This window comes from Sinohyriopsis cumingii, chromosome 16, assembly GCF_028554795.1.
Source record: "Sinohyriopsis cumingii isolate HCF-2022 chromosome 16, ASM2855479v2, whole genome shotgun sequence".
NCBI lineage: Eukaryota > Metazoa > Mollusca > Bivalvia > Unionida > Unionidae > Sinohyriopsis > Sinohyriopsis cumingii.
Window position 1 is genome coordinate 10623399 of NC_142976.1, and position 24916 is coordinate 10648314.

The 24916-nt window shown below is 36.9% G+C and overlaps 1 protein-coding gene across 1 annotated transcript in view; it reads right to left on the minus strand.

Annotated features, from left to right (window-relative positions):
• Positions 1-20197, minus strand: part of LOC149779937 (uncharacterized) — a 38249-nt gene extending 18052 nt beyond the window's left edge. The window contains exons 1-6 of the mRNA XM_089936296.1: positions 19723-20197; positions 16565-16672; positions 16021-16131; positions 3265-3378; positions 1742-1855; positions 902-1015 (exon numbers count right to left, since the gene is read on the minus strand). Coding sequence (XP_089792422.1) covers positions 902-1015; positions 1742-1855; positions 3265-3378; positions 16021-16131; positions 16565-16672; positions 19723-20158 — 997 coding nt within the window. The 5' untranslated portion in view covers positions 20159-20197. The remainder of the gene's footprint in view (positions 1-901; positions 1016-1741; positions 1856-3264; positions 3379-16020; positions 16132-16564; positions 16673-19722) is intronic.
• Positions 20198-24916: the final 4719 nt, after the last annotated feature.

Genomic DNA, 24916 nt, shown 5'->3' on the forward strand with positions numbered 1-24916 from the left:
AAAAAGTCATTTGGAATATAGACGGGCTTTAGAGGTTGATAACCGGAATCGGTCTCATATCGCTATAATGCTACTACTCCATCTGAACCAATTCACACTTACGATATGAATCAGATCACATTCTAAATGAGTTAAATTGTACAAGTGAGGTTCTGCCAACGAATGCTCCAAATTTGTACGGTTTTATGCTTATCTTTTTAGAGAGAAAAATGTATATAGTGTCATTTTTGAATAACAGCAATTTTTGGAGGGAATGAATTCCTGAACCTAATAATCAGCATTGGCAGACGTGAGAACTTAAAGAGCATCATACGTTCACCAGAATACAAAAATGTCTTCGAAATTTTTTAATGAATTATTTAACTATACAATATATTCCCTGATAATAATATCCCAGAGTGGCATATCTTCCTGATTACACAAGATATAATTACACGATATCTCCCCATATAATAATATCCCAGAGTGGCGTATCTTCCTGATTACACAAGATATAATTACACGATATCTCCCCTGATAATAATATCCCAGAGTGGCATATCTTCCTGATTACACAAGATATAATTACACGATATCTCCTCTGATAATAATATCCCAGAGTGGCGTATCTTCCTGATTACACAAGATATAATTACACGATATCTCCCCTGATAATAATATCCCAGAGTGGTATATCTTCCTGATTACACAAGATATAATTACACGATATCTCCCCTGATAATAATATCCCAGAGTGGCGTATCTTCCTGAGTACACAAGATATAATTTCACGATATCTCCCCATATAATAATATCCCAGAGTGGCATATCTTCGTTATTACACAAGATATAATTACACTATATCTCCCCTGATAATAATATCTCAGAGTGGCGTATCTTCCTGATTACACAAGATACTTACATATTTCACACAAGACTCCCCTGACTCCAGGTGGACATGCGCACTCAAATGATCCGTTTCTGTTGACGCAAGTGCCCGATGAACATGGATTGCTGCGGGCACATTCATCCACGTCTGATAATACGGAAATAACATAAATTACTTAATTAAAATACATACAAATCAATTTTTAAAATTACGTTTTAAAAAGAGATTCATAAAAGACAGCCATATGCACCAACACACCGTGCTTACACAAGTGACACCTGTCTACGTACACACTAGTGGCACTATGACCTAAATATATAGATGTACATGCCTACCCAACTAATTAGCTCAATAACTAACAAGCCAACGAATCAATAACAAAATATTTGTTCCTACGGGTGGCGCAACTGTTTGCTTAATTACCTACTCGTCAATTTACTTATATACATTACTCCCTGCCAAACCAACTAACTATCCTATTCTATTAAAATTTAGGAACCAATCAACCGACTAGATAACCAGCTGAATGGCTGACTCACTTTGTCATTTAAATTCCATTATCTACATCTTCATAGTTATCCTCATCAAGTAAATAAGTCAATAACATCGATATTTATCGATATGTTCAAGTCTACGCTACGTAATACACATGTACCCCGTGTGCATGATAATTATTTATAGAGACATATTTGTTTCCTCTGTTCAATCAATTTTAGTGTTCACTTAAATTTTTCTTTTTATCTGGCTGTTTAATGATCATTGTATCGATAGTGTGTATGATCTATACTATCTATTTCATTGTACTTCATTCAGATTCTTAATACATACACATGAAGAGGAATCAGTTCAAAAGATAGTGTCATTATGTAATACCTGTATCACAAGTGGTTCCCTCGTATCCGGGAGGGCAGAAACAGTAGTAACTGGAAATGTCATCGAGACATACCCCTCCATTTAAACACGGGTTCGGCGTACAATCATTGATATCTGAAGAAGAATAAACATGAAATATTTCCACCAAACACAATTGCAGACCAATATTGTAGAAAGTAACTGTTTATCTTAGAAATGGACACCTGCTACACTTTTACCCGAAATCCCGAAACATCTTTATTTCATATTAGAATTCCTATCCCATGATTGCTTATAAAAAAGAGATGGGAAATCGGACAACCACAAAGCTCGGCTGCACAATACAAATGCAGATGTAAGTGGTTTGTGTTTGTGAATGCCTAAAATGACCTGCTATGAGTGATTTTAACGATAGGTAAGGTACGTCGTGCAAGTCAGTGACTTTTTGGTAAGCAGGTGACGTATTCCTCAAGATGCAAGTAAATGTAAAGTTTAATGACTACACAAATAATACTATCTGAAACCATGATATAAACACAACAGGTGCACAAACTCATTAAAACACGAATAGAAGGTTGCCGTAACCTGATTTGTACTGATAAAGTTTTAGACTGCAAGCAAAAATGTTTGAGAAATTGATCTAAATATAAAAGAAGAAAACAATAATTGGAGCGTCAAAACTTCAGTCATAGTGACCTACTTTAGGTACGGTGGTGTAGTACTCTTCACATGCAGGAACATATCAAGTTTAATGACGTCTAATCAGACAAGTAATCACAAATATCTACGAATTCCTTAAAACGGGGCGCTATAACACAAATTTATATATATATATATATATATATATATATATATATATATATATATATATATATATATATATATATATATATCGTGTTTCAACGTGGAATAATCCACACACACCTTGTATAGACACGTGTGCAAAAAATAGATCATTGTGATTTAATTATGTCAATGGCGAGAAGGACAACTCGAAATAAATATTCTCATTAGGTTTCAAGACTAAATGAAATAGTGACAGTAAAACTTGACCAAATCCAAAAACTGAACGTATTCACTGGAACGCGAATGTAGATCAATGTGACCCACTTTTACCCGTGATGAGAAGTAACCTATACAATAAATTACCAATGACATAACACGACTGTACAATGACAAGTGTCTGAGAAAAGGAGATACATGCAAACATTTAACGCTGACACATACATCAACAACAACAGTAGCGATAACTCCGTCCGACAAGTGATACATATCTCACGTTAGGCTTCGCAAGCGAGACAAAAATTGTTTCCATTAACTGAATACGAGTCAACAAATACTTGTCAGGTACTTTTCAAATGGCACATTTAGAAAGTTAGGGTAAAATATTTACATCAGGATTAGAAATTGTATGTCTCTGTACCGTGTCTCTAATTTTTGTAACAGATATTGACATCAGTTTAACAGACAACCCACTGCAATGAATTAAATGTCTTATTCTGTAATAATGAATTTAAAATTACGAATACTTTTTTATTACTCACTTTCCTCGCAGTTGGTTCCATTGAACCCTTTGACGCACTTGCAAGTGTAGGTACCAATACCGTCGACACAGGAGGCGCCGTTCTCGCACGGATCGCTCAAACACTCGTTTATTTCTATGTGAAGATAAGGACATTCCATGTGATTATATTTTAAATATATTGATATAATAAATAAATGAGCTCTTGAATCCTGTTGTACATTAGCTTATGAAACCCTCTTCACATCGGATCCATCGCGAGAAATGGCATAACACTTGCTCAGAATACCTTCTGTATCTCTGTGAATACCTTCAGTCTCTAAGTCTTACAATACTCCAACCAGGCTTTTGAAATTCTATGACTGTACTAACATTACATGATACAATATTTGAGAAATAAAGAAAGAAAATCCCCATACAAACTAACCAGTATTTTGAAGCTTTATTTCATGAAACATGAACCTTAAATTAAATTAATTATTAATCAATGCAGCTTGAAAAAATGTAAAAAGAAAACAACTCATGCACACACCCACAAAGAACACATTTTTGCGTACAGTTGCAGTAGTACACAATTTAGTCAAGAAACTGCATTTAACTGTTGCATTACCAAACGATTCATTCAGGATGCTGTCTTTTGCTGTTGCGGTACCAGACAATTCAGTCAAAAAAAACTGCGTTTAAATGTTGCACTAACACGCAATTTAGTCAAGAAAATGTCTTTAACTGTTAAAGGAATGAATATTTTAGTTAAGAAACTGTCTTTCACTTTTGCAGTACAACATAATTTAGACATGAAACTGTCTTTTACATCACAGTTTAGTGAAGAAAACGTCTTTGCTGTTAAAGTAACGCACAATTTTGTAAAGAAACTGACTGTTGCAGCGTCACACAGTTTGGTCAAGAAATTATATTTCACTTTTTAATCAGTGCACGTTTTAGCAAAGAAACTGTTAAAGTAGACCACATTTCATGAATAAAGTGGCTTTCGTTGTTGCAGTAACACACAATTTAGTCAAGAAACTATATTTCACTGTTAAGGTAGACCACACTTTAGTCACGACAATGAATTTTACGGTTACAGTATCACACAATTTTGGTCAAGAAAGACGGTCTTTTACAGTTACAGTAGACCACATTTAGTGAAGAAACGGACTTTCATTGTTGCAGTATCACAAAATTTGGTGACAAAATTTCCTGACGCATGACCACTTTCAATATATATATATATATATATATATATATATATATATATATATATATATATATATATATATATATATATATATATATAGAGAGAGAGAGAGAGAGAGAGAGAGAGAGAGAGAGAGAGAGATTTCAGGTGCAGTGTAACATGGCTACAATGAAACTTGTGTTGGGGATCTCCCGCATTAGATATTTCTTATAAATACTTGAAGTGATAGCATGACTACTGCTGCTGCTAAACGAGTATTCGTCCAGAGGAGTAAGACTTTAATTTGGCTTTGTGTGATTCATTATCATAAAGAATCTTTGCTGGTATCACCACCTTCTCCATCATTACTAGTCCATGAATGGTCTTCGAAACGCCAAAAAGAACAGACATTTAATTCAACAAGAAGATGAGGAGAAGAGAAAGCATCAAGTGGAGAAGGGAAAACTTTGAACAGTAATCAGACAGAAGACAATGAAAACAAAACTGTTAGTGTGTTACAAAACATTTTGACAGACTTAAAACACTTGAGAGAAATGTATCAAAAACTTTGGAGAAGCCCAAGAGTATGACGAATGGAGAGAGAGAGAGAGTTTTTGCTTAAATCAAACTTGAATCAGCAATCATCTTGCACTTTGCACACGAGAATCAAGAATCCAGTGGACGTTTACGTTCTGTGACGCTTCATACGATGATAGAAGTGTTTGCATATGTTCACCTGGGCGGGTCCGAAGACGACATGATTGACCCATTTTCAACACCATCTATATTTTCATCAAGACCGTCATAGCAAAGTTGATTCAAAAGGGACACTTGTTTGGCATCCGCCGAAGATTATTTTAACATTCAGAACACTCACAAAGTGACTTTCATAATGTTTAGAACGACGATTTACACGTTCACGGTAAATTGTAAAGACTTCAGGTCTCAAATACAAGCAGAGACAGCAGCTGTCTTCGTTACAGAGTTATGGAAATCAATATTAGAGAAGTGTTTGTGTTTGTGCTTATGTTTTTATTTAATTTGTAACGTAGTTGTAACGATATTAGTCATGTGGCTGCGATCTTTGCAGTGTTGAAGTTTATAGTGATGTCCAGCGCTGGGGCATAATGCCGCAGACATGTACAACTGTGTACCACTAAGACACATTATCCTGACACCCAGCCGACGAGTCCTAACACTAACATATTAATGTTGATCGCTGAGCGATGGAGCTTCTAATACTTTTTGTTATAAGTCGTTGGTATGACTCAGCTGGGATTCGAACCCGCGACATCCCACATCCGATGAAATAAAACGACTATGCCAAGCTAAAGATCGTTATCTACTCTTCATGATTACCAAGAAACATGTATATCATGATTGATGCGCCAACATATTTACGACCAGAAGGATGTTTAGATTCGACACTAGGAAACTAGAGATGACTGATTATACCAAATACCTTTAGGATTGTAGATAACTGGGTGATGATCACTCCAAACAACGTGTTGGATAGTAGATAAATGCTCATTGGATAGTAGGTAAATGGGTGCGGGTAATTCCAAAAGGAGTTTTTATGGTATAAAAGTAGTTGCTGGAGAGTAAATCGCTAAGTGGTGTATGGTAGATAAGTGGATGACGGTTACTCCAAATGGCGTGTTGCATAATAGATAACTTGGTGTTGGATTGTAGAAATTTGGGTGCTGGACAGTATATCACTAAGTGATGGACACTGCAGACGCCATTTTGATGTTATAGTGTGGGTGTTTGATAGTAGGTATTTGGTGCGTTGGTCACTCCAAACGGCGCACTGAATAACAGATAACTGGGTGTTCGATAGTAGATAACTGTTGTATACTGGATATAGTTTTAACATTACATTTGCCGTTTATATTTATAGAAGATAACGCATGTGAAATGAACATTTTAACATTACGATTCCCGTTTAACCGTAAAAACTTTTCGAGATGGAGTCGTAATGCTAAATTCCCGTTTGACGATATAGAATCCAACACATTTTAAACCTATGTATATTTCTAACATAAGTTTCCTGTTAAAGACCATACAAATAAAAACAAAACCCTAGAAATTATGGCATCAGTGTTATGTTCCCATTTGAGGTCAACAATATTAAACTTACAAACATTTTTAATGTTACACTTCCCTTTTGTCGCTATAAATCAGAAAATAGGGGCCCATTACTATTTTTCCATTGTTCACAGACGGTCCCAATAGGACTATGTTGAAAATTCCCATTGTCTCCATACAGCCACATAATGTTAAACCTAATGAATCTGCAAAGTATTAGGTCTTAGGAAATATCAGCTATGGAAATCGCTTTATCAAACAACCGACTTCCTTCGTTCTGTCATCCTGAGTTCTAATTAAGTTGATTTACATTGATTAGTTGTTGTTGTTTTGGATTGAACGCCATATCTAAGGGCAAGATAGGCCATACATAGCTGGCATTATAATTGGTGGAAGAAGAACCCCGGGAAAACCCAGGTAAGAACCACGACCCACAGCAAGATACTGGACGCTTTCTCGCATACCCACATTGGCCGAGGCTGATACTCAAACCCACGCTGACGTAGGTAAGATGACAGTGATCGAGCCCTTTAGACCACGCGGCCATCGCATTGATAAGCACTACACTCTTATTACAAAAAGGGTCGAAGTGAACCATATATCACACTCCATTGATTTAGTTCCAATATGCTTTTAAAGTTCATTTTTTCGTACTGTTCATGTTAGAGTCGCACAATTTAGTAATAGATCCTTTTCACAATCTAGTGTAAATTGTTCCCTAATATCAACAGATGTTGTAAAATGATTGACACTGGATTATTAATTGGCAAAACCAAACTGGCTAACAGTAAGTTGTGGACACTAGCAAGAATATTACCTATACACTTGAAAACTATTATTACCGATGTATCCATGCAATTCAATCCTGTTAGATTTTCCAAGGACCGGGTTTCCGTGTATGACAATAGTATATTAGAATATGCATTGGCTAGTTTGGGGTTTGATTGCTTTAGAAAAGTTTAACAAAATTTACATTTACGCCCATTTTGCTGAGGTGCTCTCTCTCTCTCTCTCTCTCTCAGACACACACACGCACGCACGCACATACATACATACACGTGGATAATTTTGTCGTCTACACAGAGTTCTTTCCCTTTTCATTGTTATTACTTTATGGTCTTAAACTGAGAAACATAATAATCGAAATCCAACAATGGTAGTAAAATTCAACAAATAATTTTTTCTATAGTATCCAAAAGTGAACTTACAATATTGTGAATTAAATACCAAATATTCTTAAAAGTTCTATCGCAATTCCAAAGGTATGATTTTCCTCAATTGAATAATGTCATTTACCACAGAGGCAACAGAAAAATGTTACATTATTGATACGAGTATATGGAATCTGCAGCTTTTTAGTATAAACCTATACTGCAGAGCAGAAAACTAAATGAAAAGGTTTTAAAAGTTATAAAAAAACAATATGCTTGCTACCAAATCTTTGGAGCCATGTTATATTATTATGCTTGCTACCAAATGCTTATAGCCATGTTATATTATTATGTTTGCTACCAAATGCTTAAAGTCATGTCATATTATTATGCTTATTACCAAATGCTTGCAGCCAGGTTATATTAATATCCTTGCTACCAAATGCTTGGAGCCATGTTATATTATTATGCTTGCTACCAAATGCTTGGAGCCATGTTATATTATTATGCTTGCTACCAAATGTTTGGAGTCGTGTTATATTATTATGCTTGCTACCAAATGCCTGGAGCCATGTTATATTATTATGCTTGCTACCAAATGCTTGGAGCCATGTTATATTATTATGCTTGCTACCAAATGCTTGCAGCCAGGTTATATTAATATCCTTGCTACCAAATGCTTGGAGCCATGTTATATTATTATGCTTGCTACCAAATGCCTGAAGCTATGTTATATTATTATGCTTGCTACCAAATGCTTGGAGCCATGTTATATTATTATGCTTGCTACCAAATGCTTGGAGCCACCTTATATTATTATGCTTGCTACCAAATGCATGGAGCCATGTTATATTATTATGCTTGCTACCAAATGCCTTGGGTCATGTTATATTATTATGTTTGCTACCAAATGCTTGGAGCCATGTTATATTATTATGCTTGCTACCAAATGCTTGGAGTCATGTTATATTATTATGCTTGCTACCAAATGCTTGGAGCCATGTTATATTATTATGCCTGCTACCAAATGCTTGGAGCCATGTTATATTATTATGCTTGCTACCAAATGCTTGGAGCCATGTTATATTATTATGCTTGCTACCAAATGCTTGGAGCCATGCTATATTATTATGCTTGCTACCAAATGCTTGGAGTCATGTTATTTTATTATGCTTGCTACCAAATCTTTGGAGCAATGTTATATTATTATGCTTGCTACCAAATGCTTATAGCCATGTTATATTATTATGCTTGCTACCAAATGTTTGGAGCCAGGTTATATTATGCTTGCTACCAAATGCTTGGAGTCATGTTATATTATTATGCTTGCTACCAAATGCTTGGAGCCGTGTTATATTATTATGTTTGCTACCAAATGCTTGGAGTCATGTTATATTATTATGCTTGCTACCAAATGCTTGCAGCCAGGTTATATTAATATCCTTGCTACCAAATGCTTGGAGCCATGTTATATTATTATGCTTGCTACCAAATGCCTGAAGCTATGTTATATTATTATGCTTGTTACCAAATGCTTGGAGCCATGTTATATTATTATGCTTGCTACCAAATGCTTGGAACCACGTTATATTATTATGCTTGCTACCAAATGCTTGGAGCCATGTTATATTATTATGCTTGCTACCACATGCCTTGGGCCATGTTATATTATTATGTTTGCTACCAAATGCTTGGAGCCATGTTATATTATTATGCTTGCTACCAAATGCCGTGGGTCATGTTATATTATTATGTTTGCTACCAAATGCTTGGAGCCATGTTATATTATTATGCTTGCTACCAAATGCTTGGAGTCATGTTATATTATTATGCTTGCTACCAAATGCTTGCAGCCAGGTTCTATTATTATGCCTGCTACCAAATGCTTGGAGCCATGTTATATTATTATGATTGCTACCAAATGCTTGGAGCCATGTTATATTATTATGCTTGCTACCAAATGCTTGGAGCCATGTTATATTATTATGCTTGCTACCAAATGCTTGGAATCATGTTATTTTATTATGCTTGCTACCAAATCTTTGGAGCAATGTTATATTATTATGCTTGCTACCAAATGCTTGGAGCCATGTTATATTATTATGCCTGCTACCAAATGCTTGGAGCCATGTTATATTATTATGCTTGCTACCAAATGCTTGGAGCCATGTTATATTATTATGCCTGCTACCAAATGCTTGGAGCCATGTTATATTATTATGTTTGCTACAAAATGCTTGCAGCCAGGTTATATTAATATCCTTGCTACCAAATGCTTGGAGCCATATTATATTATTATGCTTGCTACCAAATGCTTGGAGCCATGTTATATTATTATGCTTGCTACCAAATGCTTGGAGCCATGTTATATTATTATGCTTGCTACCAAATGCTTGGAGCCATGTTATATTATTATGCTCGCTACCAAATGCTTGGAGCAATGTTATATTATTATTCTTCGTACCAAATGACTGGAGTAATGTTATAGCATTATGCTTGATACCAAATGCTTGGAGCCGTGTTATATTAATATCCTTGCTACCAATTGATTGGAGCAATGTTATATTATTATGCTTGCTACCAAATGCTTGGAGTCATGTTATATTATTATGTTTCGTACCAAATGCTTGGAGCCGTATTATATTAATATCCTTGCTACCAAATGCTTGGAGCCATGTTATATTATTATGTTTGCTACCAAATGCTTGGAGTCATGTTATTTTAGTATGCTTGCTACCAAATCTTTGGAGCAATGTTATATTATTATGCTTGCTACCAAATGCTTATAGCCATGTTATATTATTATGCTTGCTACCAAATGTTTGGAGCCAGGTTATATTATGCTTGCTACCAAATGCTTGGAGTCATGTTATATTATTATGCTTGCTACCAAATGCTTGGAGCCGTGTTATATTATTATGTTTGCTACCAAATGCTTGGAGTCATGTTATATTATTATGCTTGCTACCAAATGCTTGCAGCCAGGTTATATTAATATCCTTGCTACCAAATGCTTGGAGCCATGTTATATTATTATGCTTGCTACCAAATGCCTGAAGCTATGTTATATTATTATGCTTGCTACCAAATGCTTGGAGCCATGTTATATTATTATGCTTGCTACCAAATGCTTGGAGCCACGTTATATTATTATGCTTGCTACCAAATGCTTGGAGCCATGTTATATTATTATGCTTGCTACCACATGCCTTGGGCCATGTTATATTATTATGTTTGCTACCAAATGCTTGGAGCCATGTTATATTATTATGCTTGCTACCAAATGCCGTGGGTCATGTTATATTATTATGTTTGCTACCAAATGCTTGGAGCCATGTTATATTATTATGCTTGCTACCAAATGCTTGGAACCACGTTATATTATTATGCTTGCTACCAAATGCTTGGAGCCATGTTATATTATTATGCTTGCTACCACATGCCTTGGGCCATGTTATATTATTATGTTTGCTACCAAATGCTTGGAGCCATGTTATATTATTATGCTTGCTACCAAATGCCGTGGGTCATGTTATATTATTATGTTTGCTACCAAATGCTTGGAGCCATGTTATATTATTATGCTTGCTACCAAATGCTTGGAGTCATGTTATATTATTATGCTTGCTACCAAATGCTTGCAGCCAGGTTCTATTATTATGCCTGCTACCAAATGCTTGGAGCCATGTTATATTATTATGATTGCTACCAAATGCTTGGAGCCATGTTATATTATTATGCTTGCTACCAAATGCTTGGAGCCATGTTATATTATTATGCTTGCTACCAAATGCTTGGAATCATGTTATTTTATTATGCTTGCTACCAAATCTTTGGAGCAATGTTATATTATTATGCTTGCTACCAAATGCTTGGAGCCATGTTATATTATTATGCCTGCTACCAAATGCTTGGAGCCATGTTATATTATTATGCTTGCTACCAAATGCTTGGAGCCATGTTATATTATTATGCCTGCTACCAAATGCTTGGAGCCATGTTATATTATTATGTTTGCTACAAAATGCTTGCAGCCAGGTTATATTAATATCCTTGCTACCAAATGCTTGGAGCCATATTATATTATTATGCTTGCTACCAAATGCTTGGAGCCATGTTATATTATTATGCTTGCTACCAAATGCTTGGAGCCATGTTATATTATTATGCTTGCTACCAAATGCTTGGAGCCATGTTATATTATTATGCTCGCTACCAAATGCTTGGAGCAATGTTATATTATTATTCTTCGTACCAAATGACTGGAGTAATGTTATAGCATTATGCTTGATACCAAATGCTTGGAGCCGTGTTATATTAATATCCTTGCTACCAATTGATTGGAGCAATGTTATATTATTATGCTTGCTACCAAATGCTTGGAGTCATGTTATATTATTATGTTTCGTACCAAATGCTTGGAGCCGTATTATATTAATATCCTTGCTACCAAATGCTTGGAGCCATGTTATATTATTATGTTTGCTACCAAATGCTTGGAGTCATGTTATTTTAGTATGCTTGCTACCAAATCTTTGGAGCAATGTTATATTATTATGCTTGCTACCAAATGCTTATAGCCATGTTATATTATTATGCTTGCTACCAAATGTTTGGAGCCAGGTTATATTATGCTTGCTACCAAATGCTTGGAGTCATGTTATATTATTATGCTTGCTACCAAATGCTTGGAGCCGTGTTATATTATTATGTTTGCTACCAAATGCTTGGAGTCATGTTATATTATTATGCTTGCTACCAAATGCTTGCAGCCAGGTTATATTAATATCCTTGCTACCAAATGCTTGGAGCCATGTTATATTATTATGCTTGCTACCAAATGCCTGAAGCTATGTTATATTATTATGCTTGCTACCAAATGCTTGGAGCCATGTTATATTATTATGCTTGCTACCAAATGCTTGGAGCCACGTTATATTATTATGCTTGCTACCAAATGCTTGGAGCCATGTTATATTATTATGCTTGCTACCACATGCCTTGGGCCATGTTATATTATTATGTTTGCTACCAAATGCTTGGAGCCATGTTATATTATTATGCTTGCTACCAAATGCCGTGGGTCATGTTATATTATTATGTTTGCTACCAAATGCTTGGAGCCATGTTATATTATTATGCTTGCTACCAAATGCTTGGAGCCATGTTATATTATTATGCTTGCTACCAAATGCTTGGAGCCATGTTATATTATTATGCTTGCTACCAAATGCCTGGAGTCATGTTATTTTATTATGCTTGCTACCAAATCTTTGGAGCAATGTTATATTATTATGCTTGCTACCAAATGCTTGGAGCCATGTTATATTATTATGCTTGCTACCAAATGCTTGGAGCCATGTTATATTATTATGCTTGCTACCAAATGCTTGCAGCCATGTTATATTATTATGCTTGCTACCAAGTGCCTTGAGCCATGTTATATTTTTATGCTTGTTACCGAATGCTTGGAGCCATGTTATATTAATATACTTGCTACCAAATCCTTGGAGCCATGTTATATTATTATGCCTGCTACCAAATGCTTCGAGCCATGTTATATTATTATGTTTGCTACAAAATGCTTGCAGCCAGGTTATATTAATATCCTTGCTACCAAATGCTTAGAGCCATGTTATATTATTATGCTTGATACCAAATGCTTGGAGCCATGCTATATTATTATGCTTGCTACCAAATGCTTGGAGTCATGTTATTTTATTATGCTTGCTACCAAATCTTTGGAGCAATGTTATATTATTATGCTTGCTACCAAATGCTTATAGCCATGTTATATTATTATGCTTGCTACCAAATGTTTGGAGCCAGGTTATATTATGCTTGCTACCAAATGCTTGGAGCTGTGTTATATTATTATGTTTGCTACCAAATGCTTGGAGTCATGTTATATTATTATGCTTGCTACCAAATGCTTGCAGCCAGGTTATATTAATATCCTTGCTACCAAATGCTTGGAGCCATGTTATATTATTATGTTTCCTACCAAATGCTTGGAGCCGTATTATATTAATATCCTTGCTACCAAATGATTGGAGCAATGTTATATTATTATGCTTGCTGCCAAGTGGTTGGAGTCATGTTATATAATTATGCTTGCTACCAAATGCTTGAATCCATGTCATATTAATATGTTTGCTACCACATGCCTTGGGCCATGTTATAATATTATGCTTGCTACCAAATGTTTGGAGCCATGTTATATTATTATTCTTTCTACCAAATGCTTGGAGTCATGTTATATTATTATGCTTGCTACCAAATTCTTGGAGTCATGTTATATTATTGTTCTTGCTACCAAATGCTAGGAGTCATGTTTTATTATTGTGCATGCTACCAACTGCTTGCAGCCATGTAATAGTATTATGCTTGCTACCAAATGATTGGAGTCATGTTATATTAATATGCTAGCTACCAAATGCTTGAAGAGATGTTATATAATTATGCTTGTTTCCAAATTCCTGGAGTCATGTTGTATTAATATGCTTGCTACCAAATGATTGGAGTCACGTTGTATTATTGTTCTTGCTGCCAAATGCTAGGAGCCATGTTATATTATTATGCTTGCTACCAAATGCCTGGAGTCATGTTATAGTATTATGCTTGCTACCAAATGCTTGGAGCCATGTCATATTATTATGCTTGCTACCAAATGCTTGCAGCCATGTTATATTATTATGCTTGCTACCAAGTGCCTTGAGCCATGTTATATTTTTATGCTTGTTACCGAATGCTTGTAGCCATGTTATATTAATATACTTGCTACCAAATCCTTGGAGCCATGTTATATTATTTTGCTTGCTACCAAATGCTTGAAGCCATGTTATATTATTATGTTTGCTACCAAATGCTTGCAGCCATGTTATATTATTATGCTTGCTACCAAATGCTTGCAGCCATGTTATATTATTATGCTTGCTACCAAGTGCCTTGAGCCATGTTATATTTTTATGCTTGTTACCGAATGCTTGTAGCCATGTTATATTAATATACTTGCTACCAAATCCTTGGAGCCATGTTATATTATTTTGTTTGCTACCAAATGGTCGAAGCCATGTTATATTATTATGTTTGCTACCAACTGCTTTGAGTCATTTTGTTTCATTATGTTATATTAGTTTCATTATTATTTTATATGTTATGTCATGTTATATTATATTTTCCTTACATGGACTGTTATAAAAATTAGTCAAGTGTGAACACTTCAAGGATGGCCTGCAAAACAGCATTTGAAAGATTGGTGGCTGATTACTAAATACCAATCGGAAGGATAAATTAGTAAATGTACAGTACCAATAATCGAATACCTATATTTGCCATTTATAATTTTAAGGCCCTTTTTAGCATAACTGTAGTTTGTTCAGTATTAATGTTCTCTTAACAATATGTTCAACTTTAAAGGTGCAGGACCTGGTGCTGACTGCCCTCAGGCTCCAAAATGACTGCTGAATTTGGTATTGTTCCCCCTCTGCAGATTTGACAATTTTATATTACAAATTAAAAGTACAGGTATTTTACTGGTTGTTGAGATGTCGTCAAGTGTTTTTCTTTTCAATACATCATTTTATAAAAATCTGTTCTTGTTTCATCTAGCAGGATGTTCGTCCTTCAAAATCTTAGCAGTCTGAGAAGTATCACTACTATTACTTCCCCTTCTCTTGGAAGAGATGAATCAGTTATTCGACTCGCATCGTAAAGATACGAGAATGTTAGGATGCGAGACGCGGATGTTATAAATAAGAGTCACACAAGAGTCTGCATGAACGAGACTAAATACATATAGGAAAATTATAAAAAGGCATATTAACTTAAATAACACATACATCAAGTGCTACGGGAATTTCCCTTGTGTTTGCTTTCGCGGATGCAACGTATACTTCTGTTAAAAACTAAATGGCACTTAACGTTATAAAGTTATTGGGTTCTATTTTAAATTAACGTTGATAGTTGCCGTTTGTAACTTTGGTGGCATAATTCTTTTCTTTTCTTTAGAAAAGTTCCTCCTTTAAAATAGAATATTTTATTGGTAATTCAGCAGAAATATCTCAATTTCATACTCTGAAACTCGTATGTTGGGGAGAGGGAGGGGCGGTTGTAGCATATCGTGGTAGGAACTTTTCATTTCTCTGTAGTTGAAATGAATAGTATACTTCGAAAATTCTGACTGAAATACTTTTGAGTTGACAAGTGAATGACAGCGTTGTGCATTTGACGTTTCACAGGTGCAGCGGATGTTACAGACAATTAAAGGTACTCAATCAATCAATCAATCAATCAATCAATCAATCAATCAATCAATCAATCACTTTGAGTAACCCAAGTCCTTGTCGCTTGTTTCTGTACTCACCAATTGCACAGAATTGTCCAGTATAACCTAGTGGACATACACAGCGATAAGAACCCTGAGTGTTATTGCATGTTCCCCTGGCACACGGGTTTGTTGCGCACTCATCGACATCTGCAATAAAAAAAAAAAAATTAAATTGCTTATATGTGAATATGAAATAGTTCGGTAATCTTTTATGAAACAAATTCATTAATTTACTTCTCTCTTATGGTCTTTTATAGTCTTTATTTTTCTACGAAGATATGTATTTAAGTATTTAACCAATCTAACAGTACAGTCTGCAATATTTTGACGAAAATGTTTAGGGATAACATTAAATACCTAGTCCTAGCTAGTTTACATTTGTTTGAAATAAATGGTAGGTCGTACAAGTAAGGCAATAAATCCTATGGGGAAGTGCATTTTTTCCATTTATGACACTTCGCAAAAGCTGCAAGACCGTGAATACTGCATATGTATAATATGTGAATTATATATTTAGAATATTTTATGTGGAAAGGTATAAATGTAAAACATCATCAGACAAAAATGATTGGATTCTCACCGCTATCGCACATTTGACCACTGTAACCACTGACACATATGCAGGAATATGTGTCCGTGCCCGTACGCACACAGGTCCCGTGTAAGCATGGGCTGGAAGTGCATGGATCTACAGAAATAAAATAAAAAGTCGCCGAAGTAATGTAAGGAAGTCGAAGGTACATAGGACAGTTCGTCATTTAAATGTCTCTCCTGCAACTAATGTAGCTGCAGATTTAGTAACATATTGCACCCCACACTCAATAGAACGATTTCAACATATTACACCCCACGCCCAATACAACGATTTCAACATATTACACGCAAAGCCCTATATAACGATTTCCAACATATTACACCCCACACACAATACAACGATTTAAACATATTACACCCCACGTACAAAACAACGATTTCAACATATTACACCCCACGCACAATACAACGATTTCAACATATTACACGCAACGCCCTATACAACGATTTCCAACATATTACATCCCACACCCAATACAACGATTTCAACATATTACACACAACGCACAATACAATGAGTTGAACAGATTACACACCATCCCCAATACAACGATTTAAACAGCTTATCTTTACAAGTTTTAAAGATGTTTACCGTGCCCTTTACCTTTGATCTTTCATTTTAACCTTTTCACGTGAGCATGAGATTCGGCTAAGAAATTTAGTTCTTCTTAAAATTTGACATTTTCACTCTAAATTCTTAGAAATATCCCATGCCTTATGATGACCTCCTATGCAATTTTTTATTCGAAGTTTTTTCATGGTAACAACAGATTCAGTCAGATCCAGAAACCCTGACAATTGACTTCACTCCTCCTTTTTCATGGAAACATGAGTTCGACCTTTTTTAATGCCCATCTCTGGGAATGTTTGGTGTCCACTGATTGAATTGTGAACAAAGTGCGATGGTGATCCACTGATAAAAGTAGTTGATATTTGCCCTTCCAACAAGCTTTATCCAAACGTCGTCTGGTTCCCTGATTCGTATGCTCCCTGCGTTGCCCTCCCCTATACGAATAACGGAGTGCATCGCAGGGAGCAGACAAAACAGGGAACCAGACTAATCCAAACGTTGTTGCATGAGGTAGCTAGACAGAAGGACATATTAAACGGCATGTTTTCCCTTTTGCAACAATCGCAAACATGACAAAAACTGTTGAACTTTGGAAATAGTTGCAATCACCATGTTAGTGACTTGTAGTCAGCAATAGTCCTAATGCAGTCTGTATATTAAAGTATAGTACGACTCTTCATTTAGGCCAGGCTCAAGCTACTGACGGAGGTTAAATTTAAAATGTTAACACTATATTTTCCATATTTATATCATCTTCATCTAGGTTAGAATTATTATTAAGACAAAATATTTTAGTCAAAGTAATAAGATTGAAATTTTCTCTAAATTGCATTAAAAGCAAGTTTTGATTAAATTATATTGAAAGTAATTTTCTATTAAAATAGATTGAGATTGAATATATTTATTTCGGTATTACAATTATATACTATTTAATAAAGATTGCGCCCTTATGAACAAAAGACAAAACTCTCTATACATTTCCCTTGTATCATAAGTCAGCAGAAAACTACGCTCGCTAAGTTGTGTAAGTTGCTGCATTGCGGATGCCTAATATTCCTGACTAAGCGCTGACGTGGTAGAATTGTTTACATAATGACCCAGACGATAATCTGTAAGAAACGATGGAGCATCGCTTTGAGTCTCTGGCGTAACAAAAACTAGACGTATAACCATATTTGTTTATGTCCTAAGACTGGTATAATCGCGTCGGACTGCGGATTCATTAGTTCATTTGTCGGAATCTCAAAGAGGCTTGTGTCCTTACAGGTAAGATGTACACATTTTGCATATAGTATAATGATTTTTAGTGTTAAGATGTTAATCTGACATCAGTACGTTGTAACATTGGGTTATTTTAATATTTCTTTACTATTCTTTAATATAATGTATTGGAAAGTTTAATTGTTTGAAGAACTTATATTTACTTGTAATTATATTATTGATAATAGTATAAAAAAGCGACTTTCATTACCAAAGTCATACTCAGTAATAGTTAATTCAGAAATAAAATATATGTTGACATGTTAGATTAAATTCTTTAAAATATGTTTCTATTAAATGATTGCAGTATTAGTCTGAAATATTGAATTTTAGATTCTTTAGCTATCGTTAATTTATTTGATTTTTAATTGTATGTAATCTATTCTGAAAGGCAGAAATTATACAAATGTATGATGCTGGTAAGTCAAGGAATATCGTAGTTTTATATGTATCTCTTATATCCGTAATTTACGTTTATGTAGATTGATATTGGAATGTAATGTTATGTGTTGAGAATTTCAATAAAGTTAGTTCATTCGTCGGAATCTCAAAGGGGCTTTGTGTCGTTACATGCATCCCGAAGTACCTCCCGCAACGCCATTTTCCCCAAGATGTAGCCATATCTACACCGTTATGAGTGACACTCTCTTTGGAGAGAGCCCAGAACTCTCTCTCTCTCTCTCTCTCTTCTCTCTCTCTCTCTCTCTCTCTCTCTCTCTCTCTCTCTCTCTCTCTCTCTCACCATGGGGAAAGACATGACATGAGTAATTCCTTCTCGTAGAAAGGGATGAGAAGAAGGTTATGATAAAAATCCTTTTTCATAACACTATGTTCAAACGACTTCTTTACGCACATTTTACCTTAAAAATTCTTGAAATCTCATTTTCATTTAGTAATATTTGTTAGAAGTGGAAAATGTCTGAAAGGTGATACATAAGCAAACAACATTATTTCTAAAAAATTTGCACAAGTACAGTCTGAAGATTCTTTAATTAAAATCTTGAATATTACGACTTTTTAAAGATATTTATAATAACTATCTTGTATATAGCGTGTAGGCAGATTTCTAGATATAGGCATCATGATCTAATCATTTAACCATTAAAGTTATGCTATAAAACCAACGGACGATAGATATGTCGCATTTCTGTAAAATAATTAAAGTTTAAATAGAAACGCACGATCAATTATGTTCAAAAGAGATATATGAAACGTGCCAACACTTAAGAAACTCCTCAGTACCCACGGCGTAAAACGTTTGCGGAGAGGGGGAACGCCCATTTGTTTTCTAATGACACAAATATCATACTCACGTTTTCCTTCCTTTTCTAGGGTGCTGTTCAACCATAGGACTTGCTGCTTTAACATTTCGTTATCTTTTCTCAGCTGCACAACATCGGTGACCAATAAATCTAACTCATTCTGCATTCTTGCCTCTAAATTCTTTAAACTGGACATTTCTTGTAAAAGATTTATCATATTTGGATTGTCAGATTGGTTTCCAAAGAAAGTCATCAACCCTAAAATTTGTCCATCATGTCGACTCAGGTGAGCCACAATTGCGCTCGCAGTCGCGTTGTCCATTACGCCGGAAATAGCGCTGCCTGCTGGTATTTTTAAAACATATTCGCATGTGCCGTCTGGGTTGCAATGGCCATCAAAAGTGTGAATGGTATAATCGAGGGGTCCTACGGCTAAAATTGTGCCAACAATTAAACTTAAACAAAATGTCCGAAGTAGAACCTCCATGTTGTATCGGTATGACTTGAGATGTCCTGGTCAGATCGTGTCGTGTCAGAGCGCAGATGACTATGGTCCTATACACGATAAAGTTGGCCTGATAAAGCCCGTTAAGGTCAAGACATTTTGACTTCTTTGACATCCAGAGCACGATCTTTATGTACATTAGATATGGAATAACTGATGTTACCCACAGACATAGAATTCTTGCACGGAAATCTTATCTTTGATGTCACTGGTGTCAAAATCTGATATACATTCGGTTGGAAAATTGAAAACACACATTTTGATAATGAAGATATATTATTACAGTAATAAGATTTGCATATTAATGTAACATTTAACAAACATACATTCATGGCAGAATTCCATCTGTTGCATTATGTAATTTTATCGTGACCTTTAAAATAAAAACTGATTTTTTATCAATAACTTTCCACATCAAATACGGAATGCATCTTTCCAACAAAGTCTCATTTCAAAATTGTTTCTGTGCCATTCATAAATCTGTACCAGTGTGTAGAAAAGTAAATAACTGAATGGAAGGTAAATGTGTGTGTGTGTGTGTGTGTGTGTGTGTGTGTGTGTGTGATTTGGATTTTTAACATAGCTTTTACAATTTTTCAGTCAAACCGCTACGATGCCTGCAGTGTGGCAGTTTATAGTGTTGTCTAGCACTGGGGCATCATGCCGCAGACATGTAGCATGATGTCCCACCCAGTCACATTATCCTGACACTAGGCCAACCAGTCCTAACACTAACCTCTTAATGCTGAGTGCCAAGCGAAGTAGCTGTAAGTACCATTTTTGTAAGTCTTTGGTATGACTCGGCCGGGGATCGAACCCGCATCTGAGACGGACGCTCTAAGCACTATGCCACCTGAGCGATTGGAAGGTAAATGAAATATGAAAGGCTCTCAGTTTATGGATGGTAAAAAAAAAATGATAGACTGTCAGCGTATGGATAGTAAATGAAACATGACAGAACAGCAATGAATGAATGGTAAATTCAATATGACAGACTGCCAATGAATGAATGGTAAATTCAGTATGACAGACTGCCAATGAATGAATGGTAAATGAAATATGAAAGACTGTCAATGTATGGAACGTAACTGAAACGTGACAGACTTTCAATGTAGGTATGGTAAATGTATGGTAAATGATTTACAATAGACTGTCAGTGTATGGATGTTAAATGAATTACGATAGTGTATATATGGTAAATGAATCATGATAGAATGTTAGTGCATGGATGGTAAATTAATCATGATATACTGTTAGTGTATGGATGGTCAATTATTTATGATAGACTATCAGCGTATGGATGGTAAATTAATTATGATAAACTGTCAGTGTATGGATATTAAATGAATAGGATATGTCACCCATGCATTGATAGACACGTTATTAGAAACGACAATAGCTTTCTTCTATTATGCATGCAATTTGGTTTCGCATGAACGACGAACGACGAACGACGAACTGTGACTACCAAGTATATCCAATACTATTTAATTTTGGGAAATCAATAGGTACGCTGAGAAGACTTGACTTGCACTCCCGAGCCGAAACCGAAATAGTCAGTTTTGAGATACAGCCTTGATCACGTTTTTCTTTCCTGGCGTGCAGGGAAGTACAGCATCTCTCTCTCTCACACACACACACGCACACACACACGCACACACAAAATTGGGTTCTACAATAAAAATCAATTAATGACCGAAAATGACCAGTCACTTTTAATATAAATGTTATTGTAAATTTAATAATGTATATTTTGGTTATTAATATTCAAGTTCAAAAGATGTGTACTTAACATGAACTGAAGGTAAATATGTTTTATGCAATCGGAAGCTGATAAATCTGCCCGGCAGGCCAATATGTAAGTAACCTAAATTCGCATTTTTGTTTTTAAAATTATATAACCCCTCCTGACTTAGCTATATCTGAAGCAACATAATTTTAAAATATGAGCGAATATCGTCAAAAATTTTAAGTATTGGAGCTCACAGTTAAAATTTTTTTCCTAAAACATGTACATTTAAATGTCCTAGTGCAACAACGATTTACAGCGGACAAGTGATACCTGACGTATTCATATCACAGGCCAGAGACGGCCACTTCCGCTGCTCACAAACACCGCATACTGCTTGAAAATCAACTCGTGGTTGGTTTCCGATATGTAAAGTACACTGTAAATAACATTCTTGTGGATTTATACGAAATGATAAGACACTAAAATACTATGTAAAGAACACTGTAAATAACATTCCTGTGGATTTATACGAAATGATAAGACACTAAAATACTATGTATAGAACACTGTAAATAACATTCCTGTGGATTTATACGAAATGATAAGACACTAAAATACTATGTATCTTGGCATCCGTCCGTCTACGAGAGACGATGGCATAGCTCCAAAGTACGCTTTTGCTTATCCTTCTTTTTAGCTCTCTTTTCAGCTTGCTTTATTCTTCTCTTTTCCTCTGAGTTTTGAACTCCCTGCCTGACAGCTAGACGCCAGCTGGAACGGTTGTTTGCACAGCTCTCCCAGTCGTTGACATTGATGTTTGCTGTCTTCATATCCTTCTTGCAAACATCTTTGTAGCGCAGATGTGGTCGTCCAGTTGGTCGTGCACCTTCTGCTAACTCCCCATATAACAGGTCCTTGGGAATGCGACCTGGGTCCATTCTCTTGACATGGCCGAGCCAGCGAAGGCGCCTCTCGCTGAGTATGGAGAACATGCTGTTCATGTTGGCGCGTTCTAGAACCTCTGTGTTGGGTACTTTGTCCTGCCACTGGATGTGCAGAATGCGCCACAGACATCTCAGGTGGAAACTGTTGAGTTTCCTCTCGTGTCTTGCATAGGTGGTCCATGTTTCGCTGCTGTAGAGAAGTGAGCTGAGCACGCACGCTTGGTAGACACGCAGTTTGGTCTTCTCTGTGAGGTTGGGGTTGTTCCAGACCCTCTGGTTAAGTCTGGCCATCACTGCTGCTGCCTTGGCAATCCTGCCGCCCACCTCAGAATCAATGGAGAGTGAGCTGGAGATGTTAGACCCGAGGTATGTGAAGTTCTCGACAACTTCCAAATTGTACCCATCGATGGAGACAGAGGGAGGGGAGTCTGTGTCCTGTGCCATGACATTTGTTTTCTTCAAACTGATGGTCAATCCAAATTCCTTACATGCATGGGAGAGGCACCATACCAGCTGCTGAAGTCCATCTTCCGTGTGTGATGTCAAGGCTGCATCGTCGGCAAAGAGCAATTCACGGATGAGTACCTCTGTGACTTTAGTCTTAGCACGGAGACGGGCGATGTTGAACAGCTTGCCGTCAGCCCTGGTATGGATGTACACTCCCTCGCTGCAGTCCTTGAATGCGTACTGGAGAAGCATGGAGAAGAAGATGGCAAAGAGCGTCGGTGCAAGGACACAGCCTTGTTTGACTCCGCTAACGACTGGGAATGCTTCAGATGTTGCGCCATTGAAGCACAGTGTGCTGTGCATGTTCTCGTGGAACGACATAATGACAGCAAGCAGACGTGGGGGGCAGCCGATCTTCTGCAGGAGTCTGAAGAGTCCACTCCGACTAACCATGTCAAACGCCTTCGTCAGGTCTATGAAGGCAATGTAGAGGGGCATCCGCTGCTCGCGACACTTCTCCTGCAGCTGACGTAGTGAGAAGATCATGTCTACAGTTGACCTGCCGGCTCGAAATCCACACTGGGATTCTGGGTAGACGCGGGAGGCTAGGATCTGCAAGCGTGCCAAGGCAACACGGGCAAAGGCCTTTCCGACGATGCTGAGGAGGGAGATGCCCCGATAGTTGTTGCAGTCGCTACGGTCTCCTTTGTTTTTGTACAAAGTGACGATGTTGGCGTCACGCATGTCCTGTGGGATGTATCCCTGTTCCCAGCAAAGGCAGAGGAGTGTGTGGAGGGTCTGGAGCAGTGCTGGTTTTCCGCTCTTGAGGACTTCAGGCGGAATGCCGTCGCTTCCAGGAGCCTTCCCACAGGCAAGGCAATCGATGGCTTTTCCGAGCTCTTCCAGGGTGGGCTGTGTGTCTAGCTCCTCCATGACAGGCAGGTCTGGAATGGCGTCCAGGGCAGTTCCAGTGACATTGTTTTGGGTTGCATATAGCTCGAGATAGTGCTCAACCCATCGCTGAAGTTGTTTCCCCTGGTCTGTGATGACTTCGCCCGTCTTGGACTTGAGGGGGGCGGTCTTGTAGCTGGGGGGGGGGCCTGTCGCCTTTTTGACACCCTCATACATTCCTCTTGTATCCCCGGTGTCAGCAGCTGTCTGTATACTGTTGCAAAGGTTCAGCCAGTAGGTGTTGGCACAGCGGCGGGCGGTCTTCTGGGCGTTATTCCTTGCAATCCTGAGGGCTTGTAGTGTTCTGGGGCTAGGTGCAGCCTTGTATGCCAGGAGGGCTTTCCTCTTTGCCTCAGTCACGGGCTCCATCTCCTCCCAGTTTGCCTCATACCAGTCGACATTCTTTCGCTCCCTCTTCCCGTAAGCTGTGATGGCTGAATTGTACATAGAGTCACGGATATGGGACCACTTGGAATCAATGGTGTCATCAGGTGTCACTTTGGTGAGGGCTTCCTTCAGTTTGCTGATGAACTGCTGTGTTTTCTCTGGGTTACTTGCACAGCAGGTGTTGATACGTGGGTGACCCTTCTTCTTGGCGTGGTGCAGTTTCTTGGGTAATATTCGCACCTTGCTGGCCACGAGGGAATGGTCCGTGTCACAATCGGC